General features: G+C 40.5%; 2 protein-coding genes across 5 annotated transcripts in view; one reads left to right on the forward strand and one right to left on the reverse strand.

The window, feature by feature from the left end:
* Positions 1-24,410, forward strand: part of LOC110454043 (solute carrier family 23 member 1-like) — a 73,338-nt gene that overhangs the window by 45,105 nt on the left and 3,823 nt on the right. For all 4 annotated transcript variants that reach the window (XM_021503374.1, XM_021503373.1, XM_021503376.1 and 1 more), the window contains exons 4-13: positions 15,078-15,235; positions 15,516-15,616; positions 16,222-16,298; positions 16,868-17,049; positions 17,363-17,483; positions 18,430-18,586; positions 19,461-19,610; positions 19,903-20,006; positions 20,156-20,285; positions 22,600-22,743. In XM_021503374.1, coding sequence (XP_021359049.1) covers positions 15,078-15,235; positions 15,516-15,616; positions 16,222-16,298; positions 16,868-17,049; positions 17,363-17,483; positions 18,430-18,586; positions 19,461-19,610; positions 19,903-20,006; positions 20,156-20,285; positions 22,600-22,743 — 1,324 coding nt within the window. The remainder of the gene's footprint in view (positions 1-15,077; positions 15,236-15,515; positions 15,617-16,221; positions 16,299-16,867; positions 17,050-17,362; positions 17,484-18,429; positions 18,587-19,460; positions 19,611-19,902; positions 20,007-20,155; positions 20,286-22,599; positions 22,744-24,410) is intronic.
* On the reverse strand, positions 1,222-11,884 carry LOC110454045 (translation initiation factor IF-2-like). Its single transcript, XM_021503377.1, has 7 exons — positions 11,653-11,884; positions 5,610-5,761; positions 4,364-4,796; positions 3,254-3,441; positions 3,003-3,061; positions 1,937-1,972; positions 1,222-1,772 (listed from the first exon to the last, which is right to left on the reverse strand). The coding sequence occupies exons 1-6, from the start codon at positions 11,758-11,760 to the stop codon at positions 1,968-1,970; spliced, it is 945 nt and encodes a 314-aa protein (XP_021359052.1). The 5' UTR covers positions 11,761-11,884; the 3' UTR covers positions 1,222-1,772; positions 1,937-1,967.

A 24,410-nucleotide genomic window follows, 5' to 3' on the forward strand; every position in this document is an offset into this window, starting at 1 on the left:
ACATAACGTAGGCGGCCAATATCACCGTACCGTGACATGACGTAGTTGGCAAATATCACCGTACCGTGACATAACGTAGGAGGCCAATATCACCGTACCGTGACATAACGTAGGTGGCAAATATCACCGTACCGTGACATAACGTAGGTGGCCAATATCACTGTACTGTGACATAACGTATGTGGCCAATATCACCGTACCGTGACATGACGTAGGTTGCCACTATTAACGTACCATGACATGACGTAGGTGGCCATAATCACTGTACTGTGACATGACGTAGGTGGCCACTATCACTGTACCGTGACATGACGTAGGTGGCCAATATCACTGTACTGTGACATAACGTACCGTGACATGACGTAGGTGGCCACTATTACTGTACTGTGACATGACGTAGGTGGCCCCTATCACTGTACTGTGACATGACATAGGTGGCCACTATCACTGTACTTTGACATGACGTAGGTGGCCACTATCACCGTACTGTGACATGACGTAGGTGACCACTATCACCGTACCGTGACATGGCGTAGGAGGTCATTATCACCGTACTGTGACATGGCGTAGGTGGCCACAATCACTGTACTGTGACATGACGTAGGTGGCCACTATCACTGTACTGTGACATGACGTAGGTGGCCACTATCACTGTACTGTGACATGACGTAGGTGGCCACTTTCACTGTACTGTGACATGACGTAGGTGGCCACTTTCACCGTACTGTGACATAACGCAGGTGGTCAATGTCACCGTACCGTGACATGACGTAGGTGGCCACTATCACCGTACCGTGACATGGCGTAGGAGGTCATTATCACCGTACTGTGACATGGCGTAGGTGGCCACTATCACTGTACTGTGACATGACGTAGGTGGCCACTATCACCGTACCCTGACATGGCGAAGGTTGCCACTTTCACCGTACTTTGACATGACGTAGGTGGCCAATATCACCGTACCGTGACATAACGTAGGTGGCCAATATCACCGTACCGTTACATGACGTAGGTGGATAATATCACCGTACCGTGACATGACGTAGGTGGCCACTATCACTGTACCGTGACATGACATAAGTGGCCACTATCACCTTACTGTGACATGGCGTAGGTGGCCATTGTCAACGTACCGTGACATGACGATTGTGGCCATTATCACTAGACTGTGACATGGCGTACGTAGGTACAACTGTGAAGAAATTCAACTTCCACACAGTGTTGCACTCCAAACTATCTTTTATTGTAACACTCGTAAAGGAATATGTCACTTCCGGTTCACAATAGTGCGTGAAAAAGAAGAAAGCCGCTTGGTTCCCATGACAACGAGGTCAACTTCCGAGTCATATTTAACAAAAAATTATCCGTCAACGTTAACAAGAATGAGTCATGGTAAACAGCGCTTCTTATCCTTCACGTGCCCGCTACATATTTTCTGAAGGTGATTTGTGCTATGTGTGAGCTTTCAAGGGGAAAATTCGGCACGTCCTCCCAACATTTGGAACAAGTAATTCCCTGGATCACGACGAAGCAAGGGTCCCGGGTCAAATGTTTCTTTCTCCTTGTATCACATTCCAGATGATGGATTCGAACCATGTCCGGAAGAGCTAGAACTATGTTGATAGGATTTGGTTTAGTGACGGCTTGCAGTCCAAAAGCCTTCGTGTGCATTCTTCTCGTGTGTGTCTCTTGTAAAACTAGAAACCACGTGTTAGTAACTAAGTTTCCAGGGGCTACCATGGCTGAAGGATTTCAGGGGGTCCATGACTGACCTGAAAATATGAGAAAATGTCTACATTTTAGATTTCTCCCACATAAACAATTTGTACCACCCCGTGATATTTCTTCAATCTAAATGGAATGGCTTTATTTGATTATTTTTTTACAGCACCCGTACTTGCATATTGATTGTTCGAGTTCCTCCTTTGATACTTACGTCGGTTTAGACAAAGCTTGGCTACCCGATGCTAATCTGTAATATAGAGATGTAATATATTAGTTGTTTAAGTCTTTAAACAGATACTATATTTTATATATACTGCATTTGTTATGAGGCAACACGATTCTTTGTTTCGCTATGATTTTGCTATTGTAAAATTAGGATTAATCGAGGAGAAGCTAACTTTCTTGCTTCTTCACGGCAAGGGCAATACCTATTTGTATAGTGATCTACATTGTAGAACAATAACACACACGTGAAGTTAACCAGGCTACTGCGCGCCGTTATTGGTAGTCACTCCGAACTCAAGTGTGGTGCCTCTTGCTCATTTTCTAGGAAGGCTTCGTACACTGTGTGACCGGGACAACTTGAGCGCAAGAAGGAAATACGTCCTTTTATTTCCTTGTCATGTTATTTATTTAATCCAATCAGATTCAGTGTAACAATGGGCGTCTGGCCTTTTGGTTATGTGTAGCGGAAATGTGAGCGTACAATGAGAACAATCAATACTGAGTGATGTGGATTTTTCTTGTTTTTATTTTTGCACGTGGACCTGTTTTAATTTCGTTAATTTATTAGTGTTTCATTGTAAGATAATTGATTCTAATTCGATTAGAATACACTTGGTGCTATCAAACAATAGTTATGTCTCCTGCAGATGTTGAAATTAATGCTAGCTTTTCAAACTTCGTTGAATTGCCTGTCGAAGTGATTATGCTGCCCTCTGGAGGACATATTTCTGATTTTTGTTTGTTCTGATGTTTTGGGAGTGTAGTTAACGAAATGTTCTAATTTGTGGACAAAACCTGACACGTCCCTATGACAATAGCTGTCAATAGGACGCAAAACACAAACCAAACAATGTCTGACCCACGCGGATGTTATTATACACTAGTGGATAGAGGCATTTTGATGTTTAACTAGGTTGTCTCAGTCAGTACTGCATGGCTGTAATACGATACCATTAACTTTATAAACAACCCTTGTACGCTGTAATTTTGAGTTATATATGTTCCCTGATTAATGAGCTACAGTATACAGAAGTTCTTTACGTCTCACTCACCAATAACTTGTAGGGATCCAGACATCTTCGTTCCCACTGGGGCTTTTGATACGTCGAGGCTGTAATATACATGTTTATATGTTAACACAATACATAAATATATGGACCAATATGTACGTTAAAGGCGAATGTAGTAATAGCATGTAAGTAATTTCGGTATCAACATTTTTTTAAATTAGTGAACGGCAATAATGGTTTTTCTAATCTTGTCATGACGTCACAGATGACGCAGTAACAAATTATAAGCTTACCCCTCCATTTCACGTTCGATGCCCTCTGTCTGCGCGGCGTAGACCGCGGCGATGTTGTCGGCGGAATACAGACCCATAGGACTGTTAAACTGAGAATGCGTCACGTTTGGAATAGCCTTCTTCGCGCCTCCAGGGGAGAAAGGCTTTGATCCTTTTGTTGACATTTCCCGGAAGGCAGGGGACGCTAGCTGGAGAATGGTAACAAATGAAAAGTCAATAGTCGCACCTTTGCTTGCACAGGTAGATATAGTCTCCTCGCTCCAGAGATGTTACTTCCGGGTCTTATGTCATTATTAGGCTTATAAATCTTTACTAGTAGTAAGTAATATATGATTTTGACCATGCACTTTCTTTGGACTGAGTGATTAAAAATTAATCTCACCACTTCCTTAGGACCGAGAGATTAAGATTTGGGCCCGTATTCATGAAACCGTTCTCATGCTCAAGCATGGATTTTGTGCTCAAGTCTTACTTATTGTTCTTGCTGTAACATAATAAATAAATCTTGTTTTGTCAATGCTTTGGAAATATTTTGAAGAGATTTGAAGCTAACTACTGTTTCAATGTTTACATTTGATTGTTTGATTGTTTTACATAATCTAAGCGACTAACAAGAAAGTTGGCTGGAGCACAGAATCCATGCTTGAGCATGAGAACGGTTTCGTTGGGACTAAGGGATTAAGATTTAGATTTACCACTAACTTGGACCGAGGGATTAAGATTTAGATTTACCACTTCCTTGGGACTGAGGGATTAAGATTTAGATTTACCACTTCCTTGGACCGAGGGATTAAGATTTAGATTTACCACTTCCTGGGGACCGAGGGATTATGATTTAGATTTACCACTTCCTTGGGACTGAGGGATTAAGATTAAGATTTACCACTTCCTGGGGACCGAGGGATTAAGATTTAGATTTACCACTTCCTGGGGACCGAGTGATTAAGATTTAGATTTACCACTTCCTGGGGACCGAGGAATTAAGATTTAGATTTACCACTTCCTTGGACCGAGGGATTAAGATTTAGATTTACCTCTTCCTGGGGACCGAGGGATTAAGATTTAGATTTAAAACTTCCTGGGGACCGAGGGATTTAGATTTAGATTTACCACTTCCATAGGACTGAGAACCTCCGTATCTGGCGGAATCTCCACGCTTGTGTCTACGGAGAGGGGTGCGGTATGAGCTGGAGACTCTTTCTTAGGTTCACTTGGAGCAGGTTCTTGTAGTGGTTCCTTCTCTTGTGCTGGTGCAGGGGTTGTTTCGGGCGTAGATTTTGCAGGTGCTTCTAGTTCTGGTGCAGGCGCTTCCGGTTTTGAGGCAGGCATTTCCGGCACTTGGGAGGGTTCTGGAACGGCAGGTGTTGCGGCAGGGGCAGGGGCAGCGGCGGGGGCCGCGGCGGTCGGCTGTGACGACGGTTGAGATACTGGCGCCAGAACTGGTCCATAACCTTGTAGATATCCCTGGCTGTTGGCTTGTTGTACTGGTGCCGGGGGTTGTGTGGGCTGTGCCAATGTGACAAGCGCCGTGCCAGGCGGATCTCTGCAAATAGAAGAAACAAAACCGTTTTTAAAAAGTTCATGTTTGTGGTTATAATTCTAAAAGAGGTGCGTACCTATAATTTTGCTTAAAAGTCATCAACAAACGAATGGATATTTCAACGAAGGGACATTAACCATAAACTTTCAGTTGCAATAAAAAGCGAGCACACTTTTAATGATTACAATTTGAAACCATAACTATCGTTTTACTGGGGGTAACTCGTTATCCTTTATATTATACATGTTTACATTAACTTTAGAGTATTCGTGTCAGTATGTAAACCGGAATCAAATGGTTTTAAAATATCTGGTGGAATGTGGTATGAATGTGTGTAGTGTTATTCGCAGCTAGAGATCGTATAATTGTTATGAGAGATGTAATGTATAAGATATGATGTTGTGGTATACAACGAGAATAGCCCGAGTTTCCTCTGGCCCTTACACCAGACTTGGACATTTTGAGATATAGATGCCAACACCAGACATCTATATGTCAAAATGTCTAAGACTGGTGTTAGGGCCAGATGAAACTCGGGCAGATTGAAGCCCGTGGCCATCATATAGTTCGTTTCGTATCTAAAACAAAGTTGGCATTCTTCTTAAACAGTTTTTATGGACCAATCCAGAAGCACATTCAGTCTACACTGTATGAGTCAAATGACGCAATGAATCCTGAAACGATCTTATAATAATAAATTATGTGTGTGTTTATTTCTGTCTGTATTAATAGTTTCAGTGTACTCGGTATCGAAGAATTTACAACTACACCGCACTGATAGATCAATAGCGGCGTGTATACAACAGTGTTTGTTACCTGTACACTACGACTTCTAGTTCCAGACCCGATCTGATGATCTCCATCTTTGTCTGCTCGTGGGTCGCCCCGTCTACATTCATATTATTGATGGCAACAACCCTGTCACGTGGTCTGAGCCCACAGCGGTCACACACACTTTTCCTCACTATCTATAAAAAGAAACAATTGTCATAAAATGCCATTCGAAGTAAATGCAAATTCCTTTTTACATTACGACTCAATTAAAGTACCGGTCTAAAACAGTAACCTTTGCTCCCATTGTATCTCGACAAGTCCTGTATTGATTTTAGAGTATTTTCAAACTTGTATTAAGTCCTTTTGGTTGTGACATGTCAGGAAAGATAAAGACTGGACTTTACATGACATTGAAATATTTTGGAAGGACATTACTATGGTGGCTGATACATTACGCCTCATTGTTCGTTGTACTTGATATTTGGCGTCTCAAGTCAAACTGCGAGTATAGCGGATCAACTCAGTATGTTTCAATAGACAGCGTTTGATTGAAGTAAGGTGACAATTGTAATATTATCATTGGTACCAACGAACACGTCTAGTGCCAACATCCCTGTTTTGTCCCACGGGTTGTTTTCTTGGCGATATCACAAATTCGGAAGGTCGATGAACTAAGGTAGAGGGTACCTTTGTGCCAGTTATATTTGCGAAGGAGAGTTCCACTGGCAGAGTTTTTGTTTATTTGGAGTATTCTCCCTTCGAGTGTTTTTCTGACCTGTCATAGTTTTCATATGATTCAGACCCATTGAATCGGACGCTCAATTTGATGTTCTGCTTGTTTAATTCCTATATGACAAGATATAGTGTAGGATTTGCTAGATAAAGGGCCTGAGTTCGACTCCTGCATTTTTCTTGAATTTTCACATGACTTGGGGATTATCCCCAGGTCACATGACTGAATCACCAGACTAGTCTGAAGCCCCTACTGATCACAGTAAGGGTTGAAGTAGGCCACCAGGAGGTCGCCGACAGCTACACGGGGGTAGTAGTTAGGTGAGTGACATGGTTAAATGTTGGTTTAATATGCATTTTTCTTGTTTTCTTCTTTATTTCTCTTTTCAAACATTCAAATCTTAAACAAATGCAATTTTTTAAAACGAATGGCAACGGTATATTTATGAAATATCTCTTTTGAAAGGGACTTATCCAACTAACAATGGTGACAACGACAATCATACAATTAGTCTTTGTAGTACCCTTTTACCTTAAGCTATCAATCTATACATTTCGAAGAAATTAAAGCGTTTACAAGCACCTGACTGTGATGATAGTCACGAACGTTCCCAGCATTGGTCGGAAGGTGGTGGTCAGTCGGAAGGTGGTGGTCAGACCACCTTATATCTTAAGTTCATGTTTGCTTTGGTAATCACAGGCTTTGATTGGAGCGATATATAATTATAAGAAACAGACCGGTTTAGATTAGTGAAACCACAGATACTTTCTCGCCATTCCTGCCCTTGGGAAGCACTCGCTAATGGCTTCCATAATCTGATATTAGTGAGAACAGCCTCATATCTCTAGAACAAACACATATACAACACAAAAAGATGAAAGTTGAGCGATGCGGGGATTGAGGTGAACTTAACAATGTGGTGGGATAAGGGGGGGGGGGGGGGGGGNAAACGAGTACTTAGCAATGAGGCGGAGATGAAAAATTAGGACGTATAAAAGTAATTATTACTGGTAACTCAATCATTATACTTGAGTCGGGAATTTGGACAGCATATTTTGTTATCAAATATGTAAGCGGGGAAATCAGTTGAAGTCAATCATTAAAAAGAGAGTGAAAGTAAACACGTCTGTCACAGATTGTATTGTTCTGTAAGATTATAATAGTCGTACATGTAAGTATATCTGTAAGATTATTATAGTCGTACATGTAAGTATATACATACACTATGTGTAACCAATTATTCCGTGCAACTTTGCGCGACTCTTACCCCTGCTAAGGGTACTATAGACCCCCTCCCCGCGCCGGTATACACATACACGTGTCTGTATCTTCTACTCCAGACGGAATTGTTATTGGCACGCGAACATCACAGCATGCCGTGGCATACACTACAAAAAAGCATTAGGGTCTGACCGATACATCCATCAGTACAACGTGTAGGTGACCGATGTATACATAGCTACAGTGTCCGTGACTAGTAACTGACCAGTAAACCCTCACTACAGTGTCCGTAACTAATAACTGGCCAGTAAAGCATCACTACATTGTCCGTGACTAGTAACTGACCAGTACATCTAAGCTACAGTGTCCGTAACTAGTAGCTGACCAGTAAATCCTCGCTATAGTGTCCGTGACTAATAACTGGCTAGTAAATCCTCGCTACAGTGTCCGTGACTAGTAACTGGCCAGTAAATCCTCACTACAGTGTCCGTGACTAGTAACTGACCAGTAAATCCTCGCTACAGTGTCCGTGACTAGTAACTGACCAGTAAATCCTCTCTACAGTGTCCGTGACTAATAACTGGCCAGTAAATCCTCGCTACAGTGTCCGTGACTAGTAACTGACCAGTAAACCTCGCTACAGTGTCCGTGACTAGTAACTGACCAGTAAATCTTCTCTTCAGTGTCCGTGACTAGTAACTGACCAGTTAATCTTCTCTTCAGTGTCCGTGACTAGTAACTGACCAGTAAATCCTCACTGCAGTGTCCGTAACTAGTAACTGACCAGTAAATCCTCACTACAGTGTCCGTAACTAGTAACTGACCAGTAAATCCTCACTGCAGTGTCCGTGACTAGTAACTGACCAGTAAATCCTCGCTACAGTGTCCGTAACTAGTAACTGACCAGTAAATCCTCGCTACAGTGTCCGTGACTAGGAACTGACCAGTAAATCTTCTCTTCAGTGTCCGTGACTAGTTACTGACCAGTAAAGCATCACTACAGTGTCCGTAACTAGTAACTGACCAGTAAATCATCGCTACAGTGTCCGTGACTAGTAACTGACCAGTAAAGCATCACTACAGTGTCCGTGACTAGTAACTGACCAGTAAATCCTCGCTACAGTGTCCGTGACTAGTAACTGACCAATACATCTAAGCTACAGTGTCCGTAACTAGTAACTGACCAGTAAATTCCTCGCTAAAATGTCCGTGACTAGTAACTGACCAATACATCTAAGCTACATTGTCCGTAACTAGTTACTGACCAGTAAAGCATCACTACAGTGTCCGTGACTAGTAACTGACCAGTACATCTAAGCTACAGTGTCCGTGACTAGTAACTGACCAGTAAATCCTCGCTACAGTGTCCGTGACTAGTAACTGACAAGTAAATCCTCGCTACAGTGTCCGTGACTAGTAACTGACCAGTACATCCTCGCTACAGTGTCTGTCAAGTAACTGACCTATACATCCTCGCTACAGTGTTTGTGACTAGTAACTGACCAGTAAATCCTCACAACAGTGCCTGTCTAGTAACTGACCAGTAAATCCTCGCAACAGTGCCTGTCTAGTAACTGACCAGTACATCCTCGCTACAGTGTCTATCTAGTAACTGACCAGTACATCCTCGCTACAGTGTCCGTTACTAGTAACTGACCAGTACATCCTCGCTACAGTGTCCGTGACTAGTAACGGACCTACAGTGTTTGCCGCCAGTAACTGAGTAGTTAGTCCTCGCTACAGTGTCCTTGACTATTAACTGACCAGTCTGTTCTGGCATCCAGTGTCCGTTTTTAACATGCATGCACACTTCATCATATTAATTTTCCGGGTCGATATCAAAAACAGGATTTTTCTACATTTTGAGCTGTTTTTCTTTAAATATTTTTTTTAAGTATGTCGGTGTTGAATTTGATTTACATTGTTTAGTACTTGAAACAGCGAATGTCATAAGTATGAAAACGGTTTTGACAGATGATGGTCAACGCGTCTATTGAAACATCTCCTAAAAAAAATTTATGTCAAAGAGCATTGGTTATAGGCTTCATCACATGTTAAAGGAGGTTCTGTAAATCCGTATAATGTGTATGAAGGTGGTTGTGTTGGAACTGGTGCAGGCCATGTTTTAGTGATTGCTACAGTCCTCACATTGAGTTTTGTATTGTAAAAACATGGATCATACACACTGCTGATTGCTGTTCCATATTGTAAGTCAAGCTTACATTACACGTGAGGAATGTGAACAGGAGACGACTCGTATTACCTGTTATCTACGGTGGTTTATCACGTCCATTGACAGTGGTACATACATAATGTACCTCAGATCCAACAACCCAACTCTCAAGATAACTGACAGTGTTACCTACCTCAGATCCAATAACCCAACTCTCAAGTTAACTGACAGCGATAACTTCTTCAGACCCAACAACCCAACCCTCAAGTCAACTGACAATGTTACATGATAGTGTTATTTACCGTAGACTCTCTATTCCTTTTCACTTTTTCACGTCCACTGACAGATTTACTTACCCCAGACCCACTGTCCAATCCAAATAATCCAATCACTGACAGTAACACATACCTTAGACGTAAGAACCCCACTATCCCGTCCAATCATTACCTTTAACATCTACCACAGACGTTAAAAACCCACTATAACGTCCAACCACTACCAGTAACAACTACTTCAGACTTAACAAACCCACTATAACGTCCAACCACTACCAGTAACAACTACCTCAGACTTAACAACCCCACTATAACGTCCAACCACTACCAGTAACAACTACCTCAGACGTAACAACCCCACTATCACGTGCAATCACTTACAGTAATATTTACCTCAGACCTAACAACCCCCTTCCCCTTTCACGTCCAATCACTGACTGTAACAACTACCTCAGACATAATAACCACTATCACGTCCAATCAGTAACAGTTGAATTTACGCCAGATTAAAAACCTCTACTATCACATTTCGATGCTGAAAGAATTGTACCCAAATTTTTACAACATAAACAAAGTTTTTACTGCGCAATCTTTTGAATACTGTTAACAGGGGCGGGTCCAGGTGAGGGCGTAATGGGCGTACACGCCCCCCCCCCCCCCCCCCCCCCCCNAATTTATCATATTCATTAATTAAACACATACTCTGATTTCTTTTTATATGCTCCAAGTCAGGAACCGTTACATTAGTGCATTTCACAATTATTTTATGTTTTTTAGCAATAAAAAGGTCCAATTTTTTTAACCTCGCACCGCTCGGCGAAAGATTAGATTCTACGCCCTCTTTCAAATATCCTAGAAACGCCAATGGTTAAAAATATAGAGGGACATTTTTCTTATTCAGCTCTAATTCAGCATTGTTAACGACATTTCATGTGTAATAGTATCTATTGTAGCTAATTACTAGCTCATCCCGCCCTACGTTAACCATTACATAGTAGCTAGTCCAGTATGCAGGCCGTGTACCTATACAATCATGACATATACACGTATATATGTGGACACGTGTCGATTTAGACGACTTATATGATGAGTCGCAGGTGCAGATCGAGAAGGTGGGTTTGGGATTTTTTTTGTAGCGGGAGAAGGGAAGGGAGAGGAGCTGGTCGTGTGCGTGGTATTGCGTGGTATGTTTTGTGTATGAAAATTAACGTGGTTAATGTGCCCGTAAAATTGTGATACGTTACCCTCAATTGTATTGGACAGAATTTTAATATAACCAGTCAAGACATTATTTGATAAACGTTTCTATATATTGGCGATGCCACAATCACAAACGTTAAGCCCGTTTGTTACATTGCAAATATCAATCCTACTCCAATCCCAAACCACAAACATATGTAAGTTTAAATGAACATCCTAGATGGTCAGTGTCAACTCATTCTACGCTAGTTTCACCTTCTTCCTCCATACCTCACCACCGCTTGCTCACAAGCTACAAACTCGCTCAACCAGTACCAATTATAAAACAGATACTGCACGTGATCTTACTCATATATCAATCCTTCTGATTAAAACAATTGGTTTAACAACTTCCTATCCAGTGCCCAAGTTTTGTGACATTCAATTGCTCCATGACGTCGACAGTGTTTTAGTTCAACACCAATACGGGGATAGTTGACCTACCGTTAGGACTGTCATTGGAAGTCCATACTCCATGCCTCCATGGAGACGAAATCCCCAGGACATCCCGGAGTCCGCCCTGTTCATTCGTATGGTCAGTCGTTGGGCCATGGTCAGTTGGAAGTATCCTCTCCTCTGTCACTACTCACTAGAAAATCCCGCACTCTCCTTGCCCCACGTCACATGTGGTAGGTATATACCCCACCAATTAGTACAAGGCCAGACCAATAATCGTTAGTGTTCTGTTCCGAGGCAGCTACTGTACGCCTGCTAACCTACCGAGACGCTCGGAGCTCTTCTAATGTCATTTAGTGTAGAGTTTACTTCTAGTAGAGGCACCGCTAAGTGACAGCTATTTTCCCCAATGTACCCGTGTACACTAGTCCAGTTTTTAGTTTATAGTGCTAACTGTGTCAGTTAATATGTGACTAGGGAGAAGAATACGCAGGCATTTGCTCAGGGTCGCCAATAATTACTGTTGGCCAATTATGTAATTCAAGAGGTCACATCTTTTAAGTTTGATGTAAGAGAGAATCCCTTATTTCTAGTAGACATAAAGTTTAACAAACTACCATTGATTTATCTGACGGAGGTGGTGTCCAATAGACGGAGCTCTATGACTCGGGGAGAAGATTTTTGTATATACCAGGGGGCGCCACTCATTGCAGTTTGTTCACTCATTGTCGATGATTGGTTTTATACAAAAAGGCGATACTCATTGCTGATGATAGTGGTTTATACCAATGCGCGCCATTTATTGCTGATGACGGGGTTTTATACCAGAGGGCGCCACTTATTGCTGATGATGGGGTTTTATACCAGAGGGTGCCAAGTATTGCTGATGACGGGGTTTTATACCAGAGGGTGCCACTTATTGCTGATGGTGGGGTTTTATACTAGAGGGCGCCACTTATTGTTGATGACGGGGTTTTATACCAATGCGCGCCATTTATTGCTGATGACGGGGTTTTATACCAGAGGGTGCCACTCATTGCTGATGACGGTGGTTTTTTTTTACCAGAGGGCCACCTATTGCTATTGAATAAGTTTTATACCAGAGGGCATTATCATGGCTGATGATTTGGTTTGATACCAGAGGACGCCATTAGCTAGTGTTAGAGGGTATTTATACTAGAGGGCCCCTCTCAATGTAAACAAAAGGAATCGTTACACGAGTATACCCCCCATTGCTGTCGAAGGATTATTTTACCTGGAGGCAGAACTCATACATGTAACTAGTGGAATTTTGTTTATAGAAGAAACTACTCATTGTTAACTATAGGCTTCACAAGAGGGGATATCAATATGGGACCGTCTGTCTGTCACTTTGACTAAAGTTCTTCTGTGTTTTTTTTTTTAAACTTTTAAACCCTATATATTTAAGTTTCGCTCTTGTGTCGATTTCGCCTCCTTGTTCTGGGGCGAAAAGTGAGAAATTATAATGGGTGAAATATTTTCCATTATTTAATATAGATTTCCTAGAATTTGTTTACATTCTGTTCCTTAGCCGTCGTATCTTCTTATCACTGTAACAAAACGGAACATTATTTGGCTTGGTCTTAGAACGGCATGTGTACATCAGCTGTAGGCAGACGATACTGTTCCATTGACAATCGGCCCGACGCCATTTTGTACGGTGGAACCGTTTGATCCGCACTCACCGATTATTACCAAGCGGCGGGGGTGATGTCAGACAATGTAACAGCTAAGTTGTCGCACCAGCGGTAGTGGTTTACAATACACCGTAACATCAGTATCTACGGTGTTGCAGGGGAGCTATGCGGGTTTAGCTTCGTGTTACAAAGTATGGCAGCTGTATTCTGCGGTGTGACGTTGTTCAAGTGATCATGAAAAATCACTGCATTGGGCGCAACAAGTAATGTAGATTACAGATACAAGGGAACACGAACGCGGCCAAAAGTATCTCCTGCCATGTGTCCATTTGGGTTTTTATTTTCACCCGCTCTCTTTTTTTCCTTGCTTCTTTCTTTCAATATTTTGCTTTTTGTATCGATGATTGGAATTTGCAAAGTGAGGAAGGTCATTAATTCTGTTCCCTGACCGAGACAAACCGGAGTTGTTGAAATTGGTACATGACGTTCAGCAAGAAGGGATGGCGGTAGTGACTATTTCTGTATAATAAACGCTGTTGTAATATATCAAGTAGGTTTACTCGTTTGTTTAGGTTTTAACGTTCTCGTAACAGCAAAGGTCATGTGAAGACGGCGTCCATTGATGGTTGGGCCACTCGAGGACAGTTTTATCTGACTGAAATGTCATGTGACCTGATCACGGTGACTCTACCTCCCTCGGGTGGCTCAGTGGACATGCGTCTTTGATCCGAGTGTGAAATCGAAATATGTCATCAACTATATACAGTCATGGTTTACGATTTAATACACAGTTCGTTTATATTGACAAGTACTCATATAAGCTTTAACACAGGAAGAACTCGCTAAATTGATATTTACTTTTCACATAATTTATTTTCCATCCACATGACGTCGATATATATCCACAAAATATTCTTTTCACAATTCCTACTCTAGCTCCATTTCAACCATTAAGTCTTCGTAACGAACACCACCCAAGTCCATCCCAAGTCCATACCTATGCCACATATTGTTGCAAAGTTGCAGGTTTAGTGACGCCATATTTGGGTATAGCACCACTTTGTGGTAGATATATGTGCTTTACGTATGTAACATTACGTGACGCTTGTTATTTCTTGATACTCTGACGACGCGTGTTAAAGCAGGACATGTTCATGCTGATATGCGTTATAGCTCCACATTATGACGCCTTTTCCAGAATTATTTGATGTATATGTTCGTTGACAACTGCGTTCATTTAAACAATAACTGGTTGTCTGGATGTAATTATTGTTGACATAATTACAAGTGGCCTCTGGCAAATCTACGATAAAACCCTAGCGGGTTTTATGGGATTTGCCAGAGGCCACTTGTAATTATATCAACAATAATTACATCCAGACAACCAGGTATTTTTTATATTTACATATTTTTCTTTTTAAGACATATTCCTACAAAAACCATTTGCCCTGCCTCAAAATACATTTCAGGCGGCCATTTTGTTTGTTTACATATTCCTACACCTGAAACAGGCAGTTGTAATTATAGTCGAGCAGTTGTAATTATAGCCTATATAATTACACTTGCCCTCTAACACTGTTGTAATGGGTCGGCGCGGGGGCAAATGTAAATATACCACCGTATACGCCGTCAAAATGAAATTCAATCCTTAAATGTAACGTCATGCGTTATAATATTACCTTACGTTGTGTGTACATGTAGTAATATTACATTGTCTTACAGCATTACCTGACGGCGTTGTTGTGTCTTACAGCATTACCTGACGGCGTTGTTGTGTCTTACAGCTTTACCTGATGGCGTTTTTGTGTCTTACAGCATTATCTGACGGCGTTCGGCTCCACTATATCTGTGCCATTGGTCCTGTATAAGGCGCTCTGTGTAGCGGAGGACAGGATTGGACTAGGGGAACTCATCAACACTATCTTCTTTGTGTCCGGTATTTGCACACTTTTGCAGACTACGTTTGGAATCAGGTAAAACGTCATTCATGATGTCATTCTTACATTGCGAAACACGACTTTCCTCGTGTTGGTCTATGTGCACTCCTATAGACTGCACCAGCGTCATGTACAACGTCACTCTTGACGTCACCGACGCACGTGCACGCTTTGGCTATTACTTTTAATGATGTGCAGTCTATTTCTTTATTAATATTTATTCATAATAGTTATATCAAATAAATATATGATATCAATGATCTGCTTTAAACTGTTTACATCCCATAATGGGTATTTTATGATGCATTTGTTACAGATTACCGATCATACAGGGCGCTACGTTCGCGTTCCTTGTCCCTACTCAGTCTATCCTGGCCTTACCGCAGTGGTCGTGTCCCTACACAGAAGCTGAAAAAGGTACGTCTCCTAGACATTTCACCAGGTCCTCGGCAACGTTTCTCAACCCGAGAACGCCTGTCGTGGCGATAAAGGAAGTGATAAAATCCCCAGACTGGTCACTTTAACTCCGAATATGAATTACTGCCCAGGCGTAAGACATGGTATAAACCCAAGCGCGAAAAACAATTCTGCACCCAACTTATCAACTATTTAGAACCCACTTATACCTCCAATATCAAGGGGAAATTGCAACTGGACAAATGGAAATCTCAAATAAACACAACTGTGTCTGTGTCTGATTAGACTCCATGTCATCAATGACTGAAAGCTGAAAACAGTCCAAGGCTTATCTTTACCATCATTCTGTTTAATCTCGTTGTGCGAGTTTTATCGCTATGTTTCCAATTTTCGACGCGTTTTGTTAAGGAGTGACCAGTTCTGGAACAGCATACAGCGCTAGCCAAATCAGTGACAAAATAATGACGTTAACGATTGGGTCCTGTCATTCATAGTGATATGAAAACCATATAAATGTCGTTATATATATATTTCGTGGCATTGCTATACATTTGTTGCATATAAATTCCACCATAATGTTTGTCTCGTTTAATTTTGGATACTAGGTCTGGTGAATTTGACTGACCTCCCCAACTATGGTAGTCCCGAGCACAGAGAGATCTGGTACTCCAGACTTAGGGAGGTAACGTATGCTTACTCAAACCGTAATGTATTATTACGTCATCTTAACTCAGAAATATACTGCGTGGAATGATTGATAACGTACTTTGCACGTGCTGATTTCGTACTGTATACGAACTGTGTACGTGAGGTGTATGTGCGATGCAGTACTTGCTAAATATTTGCTGTGTTGTACTGTGTATGCACGACGTACATGAATTGGGATGAACGTGCTGTGTTCGTGTTGTTTACGTGCTGTGTTCGTGCTGTAAACATACTGTGAAAGTGCTGTGAACTTGCGATGTACGTGGTGCGTTCATGCTGTAAACTTACTGTGAAAGTGCTGCGAACGTGCTGTGTTCGTGTTGATTACGTGCTGTGTTCATGCTGTGAACAACGTACTGTGAAAGTGCTGTGGACGTGCGATGTACGTGCTATGGATGTTCTGTAACTTAAGACAGCATACGTTTTATACATGTCATATTAGGCCCATTGTCCTTAGAAGGCTAGTTATAAAATTACAGTAATAAACAACATAGACATTAGATAGGAATGAAAATTGTTTTCAAAGATGTCACGTGCCTGTTTCAGATCCAAGGAGCCATCATGGTCGCCTCGCTGTTCCAGGTTGTGATCGGCTTCAGTGGCGCTGTAGGCGTTGTGTTGCGCGTGATTGGCCCTCTGGCAGTCACTCCCACCGTTACGCTGATTGGTCTATCGCTGTTTCCAGCTGCTGCCAATCTGGCGTCGGAGCAGTGGTATATCGCCCTGATGTGAGTGACGTACCTGTCACGTGGTAACGCATGCGCTATCATCACTTGTTAAGCATCGTTCTGCATAGTAAATAGTCGATGGATGGACATTTATTGAGACACATTTTATGTCTCCATGTCAACAGTGACGTAAACATATCGCTATGTGCGATTAAGATACAAATCATCATGTTGTCAATGAATATACTTTTCAGAAATGAAACGTCAACAGAACGTTAGCCTGAGTTCAGCGCAATTTTAGAGAGTTAGAGATTGCTAATAACATACAGCATTAAAAAGTAAAGGAACTTAAACTTGTTAATTTTTCTTACAGGACTATGTTTTTGATAGCACTATTTTCTCAGTATCTGCGTGAGGTCAACATACCGGTATGTCAGTACCAGCGGGGAAAGGGGTGTGGCACGTACAAACTTCCAATCTTCAAACTCATACCAGTAGGTAACCATTAGACTATTTCGTATTGTATGATAAGTCATTCCTGTGTTTATTATTTTCTTGATCATTTAGCTGCCTAGGTGTCTAACAATTCGATGACAAGATTCAATAACCAGAGGCCGTATTCATGAATCCGTTCTCATGCTTAAGCATGCATTTTGTACTCAAACCAAATTTCTGGTAACTCACATAAAGCATATAACACTTTCAACAAGTCAAGTCCAGACATTCGGACATTAAAAACGGTACTTGGCTATATATCTCTCAAGAACGTTATCTTCGGGATAAAAAAACTGGGCATGGACACCGAGTCTGAATTTTAGCGTGAAAACGGTTTCATGATTACCCGACCTTGGCCCTTATTCATGAAGCTGTTCTTATGGTCAAACTCAGATTCTGTACTCAAGTCCAATTTCTTGTTCCAGTGATTTAAGCAATGAATGTTTAAGCAAATTATATTATGGTCCTATAACACACATTCCTATAGCACACATTGCTATTGATGACAAACTAAATAAAGCCTGGCAGGACTTTATGTAAGCTTGTCAGCAATAGAAATTTGTGTTATAGGGCCATAACAATATTTGTTAAAATATTCGTCATTTATAGTTACAATTTAATAGAGTATACATTTACGCGTTATTTAGTTATTTCAAACCATTGTTTGAACAAAATATTTTAAAAGTCCTTACAACAATGAAATTGATGACGTCACAATAGATATTGATGACGTTGCAATAGCAAATGTTGTTATAGTCTCATAACAACATTCGCCTTCTCAATGCAATGCAATGCAATGCAATGAAAGGATGCAGAGCAAATGTAAATATATAGATTGATCACATGTATGATAGTTGTGTTCATGTTTTGTGATCTCGTGAATTCTTGACGTCGGTGTTACTGTTCATGATGATGATGACGTCTTACTGTGTCGACGTTCTGTAGGTGCTATTGGCGATGGTGGTGGCGTGGGGAATCTGTGCTATACTGACGGCGGCGGGAGCCTTCCCCGACGAAAGTACAGGCTGGGGATACAAAAGTCGAACCGATACCAAGATCAGCGTCATCTCAGACGCTCAATGGTTCCGCTTCCCTTATCCAGGTAAGTTCAGACGCTCAGTGGTTCCGCTCCTCTTACCCAGGTACATGTAAGCTCACATTTTCAATGGTTCTGGTTCCCTTATCCAGGTATGTCCAGGCGCCTAGTGGTTACACAACACTTACCCAGGTAATATCGGACGCTTATTGGTTCCGCTTCCCTTACCCAGGTAATCTCGGATGCGTATTGGTTCCGCTTCCTTTACCCAGGTAAGATCAGTGGTTCCGCTTCCTTTACCCATGTAAGCTCAATGGTTACACTTCCCTTACCCAGGTAGGCTCGGACGCTCATTGGTTCCGCTTCCCTCACCTAGGTTATATCGGATGTATATTGGTTCCGCTTCCTTAACCTTGGTAAGCTCAGTGGTTACGGCTCACTTACCCAGGTAAGCTGAGACGCTCACTGCTTCCGCTTCCCTTATACAAGTAAGCTTGACGTCAAGGTAGGCCTCAAATGTTCCCGAAACGTCGTCAAAGACGACGAAAATCTACATCTTTTACCTTTCTCCGTCACTCTTGATACAAGATACCAATTGCTCATGTATGAGCTTTTGTGTTGGACTTGAAACACATCGCAATCAGTGACTTTTATTGTATATTAAAAACAATGAAATAGATGTGTAAATAGGCTACAATTTCAGATTCATCCTTAGAGACCCTTTTGTACATATAATATATAAAATTCAAACGTGTAATCAACAATGTAAGAAAACTAAGGACTTTTAACGATGATTCTTTTCTTAACATAAGTAACACACGTAAAACCGGAAGGAATATTTCTTTTTATCGTTACGATTTTAACTATTGTATGTAGTATGACATTATGACGGCTCAGTGAAAAGTATTGAATATCGGAGTTATTCCCCTTGTGTTGGCAGGCCAGTGGGGTGTCCCGACTGTGAGTTTTGCTGGAGTGTTCGGAATGTTAGCGGGAGTTCTGGCGTCCATGATGGAGTCTGTTGGGGATTACTACGCATGTGCAAGACTATCCGGAGCACCGCCCCCTCCGGTACACGCTGTCAATAGAGGTACGTGGACTAAAACCACAGTTATTTACTTCCGGGTTCAGAGTTCAGCACTGAGAAAATAAAGATATATGTGCTGCAGAGATAGTGTCTCTATGTCAGCTAGAACTGGTTGTTCTCAAACATTATAATGCCAGATTGTAAACATGTATTAACCTTTAGATTCTTTTTAAAACATGTAGCTCACTTCAAAATTCTCATACCGGAAGTCACGTTTGTGACTTACCTCTTTCGGCGCACAGACAACTGCTTCAATATTTCTATCGTCTCAAACTATTTGGTCGTGTTATTTCAGGTATCGGAATGGAGGGTATTGGTTGTATCCTGGCCGGCGCGTGGGGGTCAGGGAACGGCACTACGTCATACAGTGAGAATGTTGGAGCTATCGGCATCACCAAGGTAACCGAAACCCATGTGATCAGTAAGGTAAAAAAAAAGTGTCCCAATCATAATAAAGAAATAAAAAGTCCCGTTGGTACAGTAGACTATTGACCGTATGATTCTTATACATGCTGTATTAATGCTGTATTTTTTTCTACCATGATCAGGTTGGCAGTCTCCGTGTTGTGCAGGTTGGGGGCATAATCATGATATTACTCAGCTGTTTCGGAAAGTTCGGCGCCCTTTTCGTCACCATCCCAGACCCAGTAATAGGCGGAGTGTTCATGATAGTTTTTGGTAAGGTCACGCAAACTCACAAAGTACAAAGCTACATTGTAAGTCCCATTCACCTCTGTAAATGGCCCACGGGCCGCATCATTTGATATCACATTTATTGTTAGTTTATGGTAAAAAGATGGCGGAATTCGGAAATGACATGAGGCGTTACTCTAGGGAAGTATCTGCAATCAAGTTGGTTAGAACGGTCTAGATTCCAACCTTAGGTTATTGTGTTTGAGTACTTGTTTATCTCCAGGTTTACACATATTGTTTTGTCCATCCCCTGACTACACCACTGTATACAAATTGTATGCCTGAATTTTTTTTTGTAATTAACATATTCTTTATTGAGCCCCGGTTGATACTATGCAAAGAAAATGTTGTCACCTTATCTGTTTTCCGATAGCTGTCCATCTTCCGATAATTTATTTATCTTGTACTGTATAGTAATTTAAAGCATTATACTGTCCATTTATAGGTACTATATATATATACATGCGATGTAGAAGATTATGCTTCATTCATGATGTTATAATGATTTGGTATTTCATATCACTGATATGCTTATGAGCCGTAGGGCTTCAAGTTGAATATGAGGGACCGTAATGCATTCCAGAGATATTGTTTACAAGGGTCATATTGATTTTTTATAGTTCACAGGGTCACACATACACCAGGTCACATAGTTAACGGGGTCAGATCGATTATATAGTTTACAGGATCATACCGGGCCATACACGATATAAGGGTTACACGAACACAAGGTCAAACAGTTCACAGAGGTCATGCAGATATATACACTTCATATAGTTTCATGGGGTTACAACATTCACATGTGAGATAACAGACATGTGATTGTTAGTTGCATGTTGATGGTGAGACAACGACCGTGTTATTGTTATATAATATACAATTATTGACCTATTTTCAGGTGAATACGAGGATTTATTAACCAGAGAAGGTGATATTTCCCGAGGCCGGTAAAAAATATTGATAAATCCTCTATTCACCTGCAAATAGGTCAATAACTGTTTTATCATATGACATTTTTATAAACTTAACCATGTGTAGCACCAATCCATACTTCGCATATTTCGCCATGATTATGGCACCTGCAATGAAATTCTGCCTAAACAGAATATGTGTCTGTGCAATTAGAATGGCCTTATATGAGCTGTTAGTAAGATCAGAAATACCCTACTGGTAATGTGAGGAAATGTGAGAAACTCAACAAATTTACTATTTATTTAATTTAACAATTTATATGCATTGAAAGTAAACTTTAAAGGTAAAAATACAGTACAGTGTAACGGTAATGCTCGAGTAGTCCCAATTATTCTGACGTTTTATCGACTTTTTTCATATCGGTCTGTCGTCGATTAACGTCAGAACTCCGGCCCTCTATAATATGCGGGAAATATGCGACCCGTGCCCGGAGCGCACTTCAAACTGATATTTTAGAAACAAATCGTCACTTTCACACACATGTCTCACATTGATCGAAAGATCTATTCTTTTTTGCACAAGATGAACATAGATTACATGCCTCAAACAACCAATACAATCACTAAAAACATATTTTTTCAAACTTACTCTGTTTTACTCTAGTTTTTTGATAGCCCCGCCTTCTAATGCCACGTGACTAAAATCTTTCGTCTGCCATTTTCTCTCCAGTGAGGCAACGACAATCCGTGCTTCTGATTGGTCAAAAATTGCAGCACAGGTTACTAGATTGTAATATTCACCCGTGAGGCGCCCGACGGGGTTTTGGACTGTTATATTCACCTCGCATGCACGGATTCTGTAGGTTTCGGGGTAACATCGCAATATATTTAGACCTATAAGAGGTGTTTTGACCAATCAGTGTGAGGGGAAAATGACAGTTATATAATAGCACGTAATATAACATATCTGTCATTGTTATATTACATGTGAGATAACAGTCGTGTTATTGCGTATATTACAGGTTAAATAACGACTTTCTATATATTATATTGAAGGTAACAGCTTATTTGTCTTAGTGTTAAAACTATATCTGAGACCACAGTCGTTTTATTGTTTTGTTACAGGTATGCTATCGTTTGTTATTGTGATATACGTGTATTGAAGGTGATATAAAGTTTGTGTTGTCGTTAATTTACAGGTATTAACTTTTGTTAATGGTATGTAACAGGTAAGATAACATTTGCTTAATTATCTTACAGGTATGATAACATATTTTGTTATAATATTACAGGTATGATACCATATTGTGTTATTATATTACAGGTATGATAACATGTTTTGTTATTATATTACAGGTATGATAACATATTGTCTTATTATATTACAGGTATGATAACAGCAGTGGGACTGTCAAACCTGCAGTATGTCGACATGAGTTCATCACGTAATATATTTATAGTAGGAATATCGCTATTCTTCGGGCTGTCTTTTCCCTACTGGATGGCAAATCACAGCAATGTCATCAATACCGGTATGTAGTGTATTGGAATGAGCATTTTTATCGGTAAGACAGGGGTGACGATACAAGGTTTTACTAAACCAGTACAACTTTACTGGGGCATTTTTAAATTGTACATAGGATTACGGCCGTCTCCTAGCTTTGAGCTAGAGGGAATTTCCCGTTAGCTCAGTGGTAGAGCGTCCAACTAGGAAGTATGGAATCGCGGGTTCGATCCCCGGTGGATCAAGCACAAATGTAAACAGACACAGTTGGTATATGTACATGTATCTGTCTTTGAAGAGGTACACTTAGTTTTTAGTTCTTGGCGATTGTTGCTGTTCCACTTTACGATATTTCTACATGTATACAATTTCAGCAAATTCCAATATGGTCGGGATTAGAGTACAGTAATTCCAGGAGCGTTGGAGTTGATTCCCTTCTCTATGCTTTAAACACCATGTCAACTATTGTGACTATTAGACTCACGACAATGTCGAAAATGAAAGCACACACCCCCACCCCAACCCCCACCTGTCCCTTTTTTATACGCTCGTCAAATTTGACGGGAGTATTATGGTATGGCGTCGTCCGTTCGTCCGTCCGGCGTAAATTTTTGTTTGTCCGGATATCTCCTCCTACATTTTTCTACCGATCTCTTTGAAACTTGGTATTCATTATAATCATGATATGAAGTTGTGTTTCCCCAAAAAGAATTTTGATGCGACTATTCTTGCAAAAGTTACATGTAATGCTCTTTGTTTATTTCAGTATTTGATTTTTGGTCCGGAGATCTCCTCTTAAATGTTTTGAACGATTTCTTTGAAACTTGGTAGGCTTTATAATCATGATATGAAGCTGTGTTTCCATGGAAAGAAGTTTGATTCAACTATTTTTGCAAAAATTATTTCCCTTTGTTTATTTCAATATTTGTTACGATTTCTTTGAAACTTGTTAGGCTTTATTATCATGACATGTTGTTGTGTTTCCATGAAAAGAAATTTCATTTGACAATTTTTGCAAAAGTTATTTCCCTTTGTTTATTTCAATATTTGTTACGATTTCTTTGAAACTTGGTAGGTTTTATAATCATGATATGAAGTTGTGTTTGCACAAACAGAATTTTGATTTTGCAAACGTGATTGCCCTTTGTTCATTTCAGTACTTGATTTTTGTCCGGCGATTTCCTCCTACATTTTTCTACCGATCTCTTTGAAACTTGGTATTCATTATAATCATGATATGAAGTTGTGTTTCCCCAAAAAGAATTTTGATGCGGCTATTCCTGCAAAAGTTACATGTAATGCCCTTTGTTTATTCAGAATTTGATTTTTGGTCCGGAGATCTTCTCTTACATGTTTTGAACGATTTCTTTGAAACTTGGTAGGCTTTATAATCATGATATGAAGTTGTGTTTCCATGAAAAGAAGTTTGATTCAACTATTTTTGCAAAAGTTATTTCCCTTTGTTTATTTCAATATTTGTTACGATTTCTTTGAAACTTGTTAGGCTTTATTATCATGACATGTTGTTGTGTTTCGATGAAAAGAAATTTCATTTGACAATGTTTGCAAAAGTTATTTCCCTTTGTTTATTTCAATATTTGTTACGATTTCTTTGAAACTTGGTAGGCTTTATAATCATGATATGAAGTTGTGTTTGCACAAACAGAATTTTGATTCGATTATCTTTGCAAACGT

Source organism: Mizuhopecten yessoensis, unplaced genomic scaffold (assembly GCF_002113885.1).
Source record: "Mizuhopecten yessoensis strain PY_sf001 unplaced genomic scaffold, ASM211388v2 scaffold7645, whole genome shotgun sequence".
NCBI lineage: Eukaryota > Metazoa > Mollusca > Bivalvia > Pectinida > Pectinidae > Mizuhopecten > Mizuhopecten yessoensis.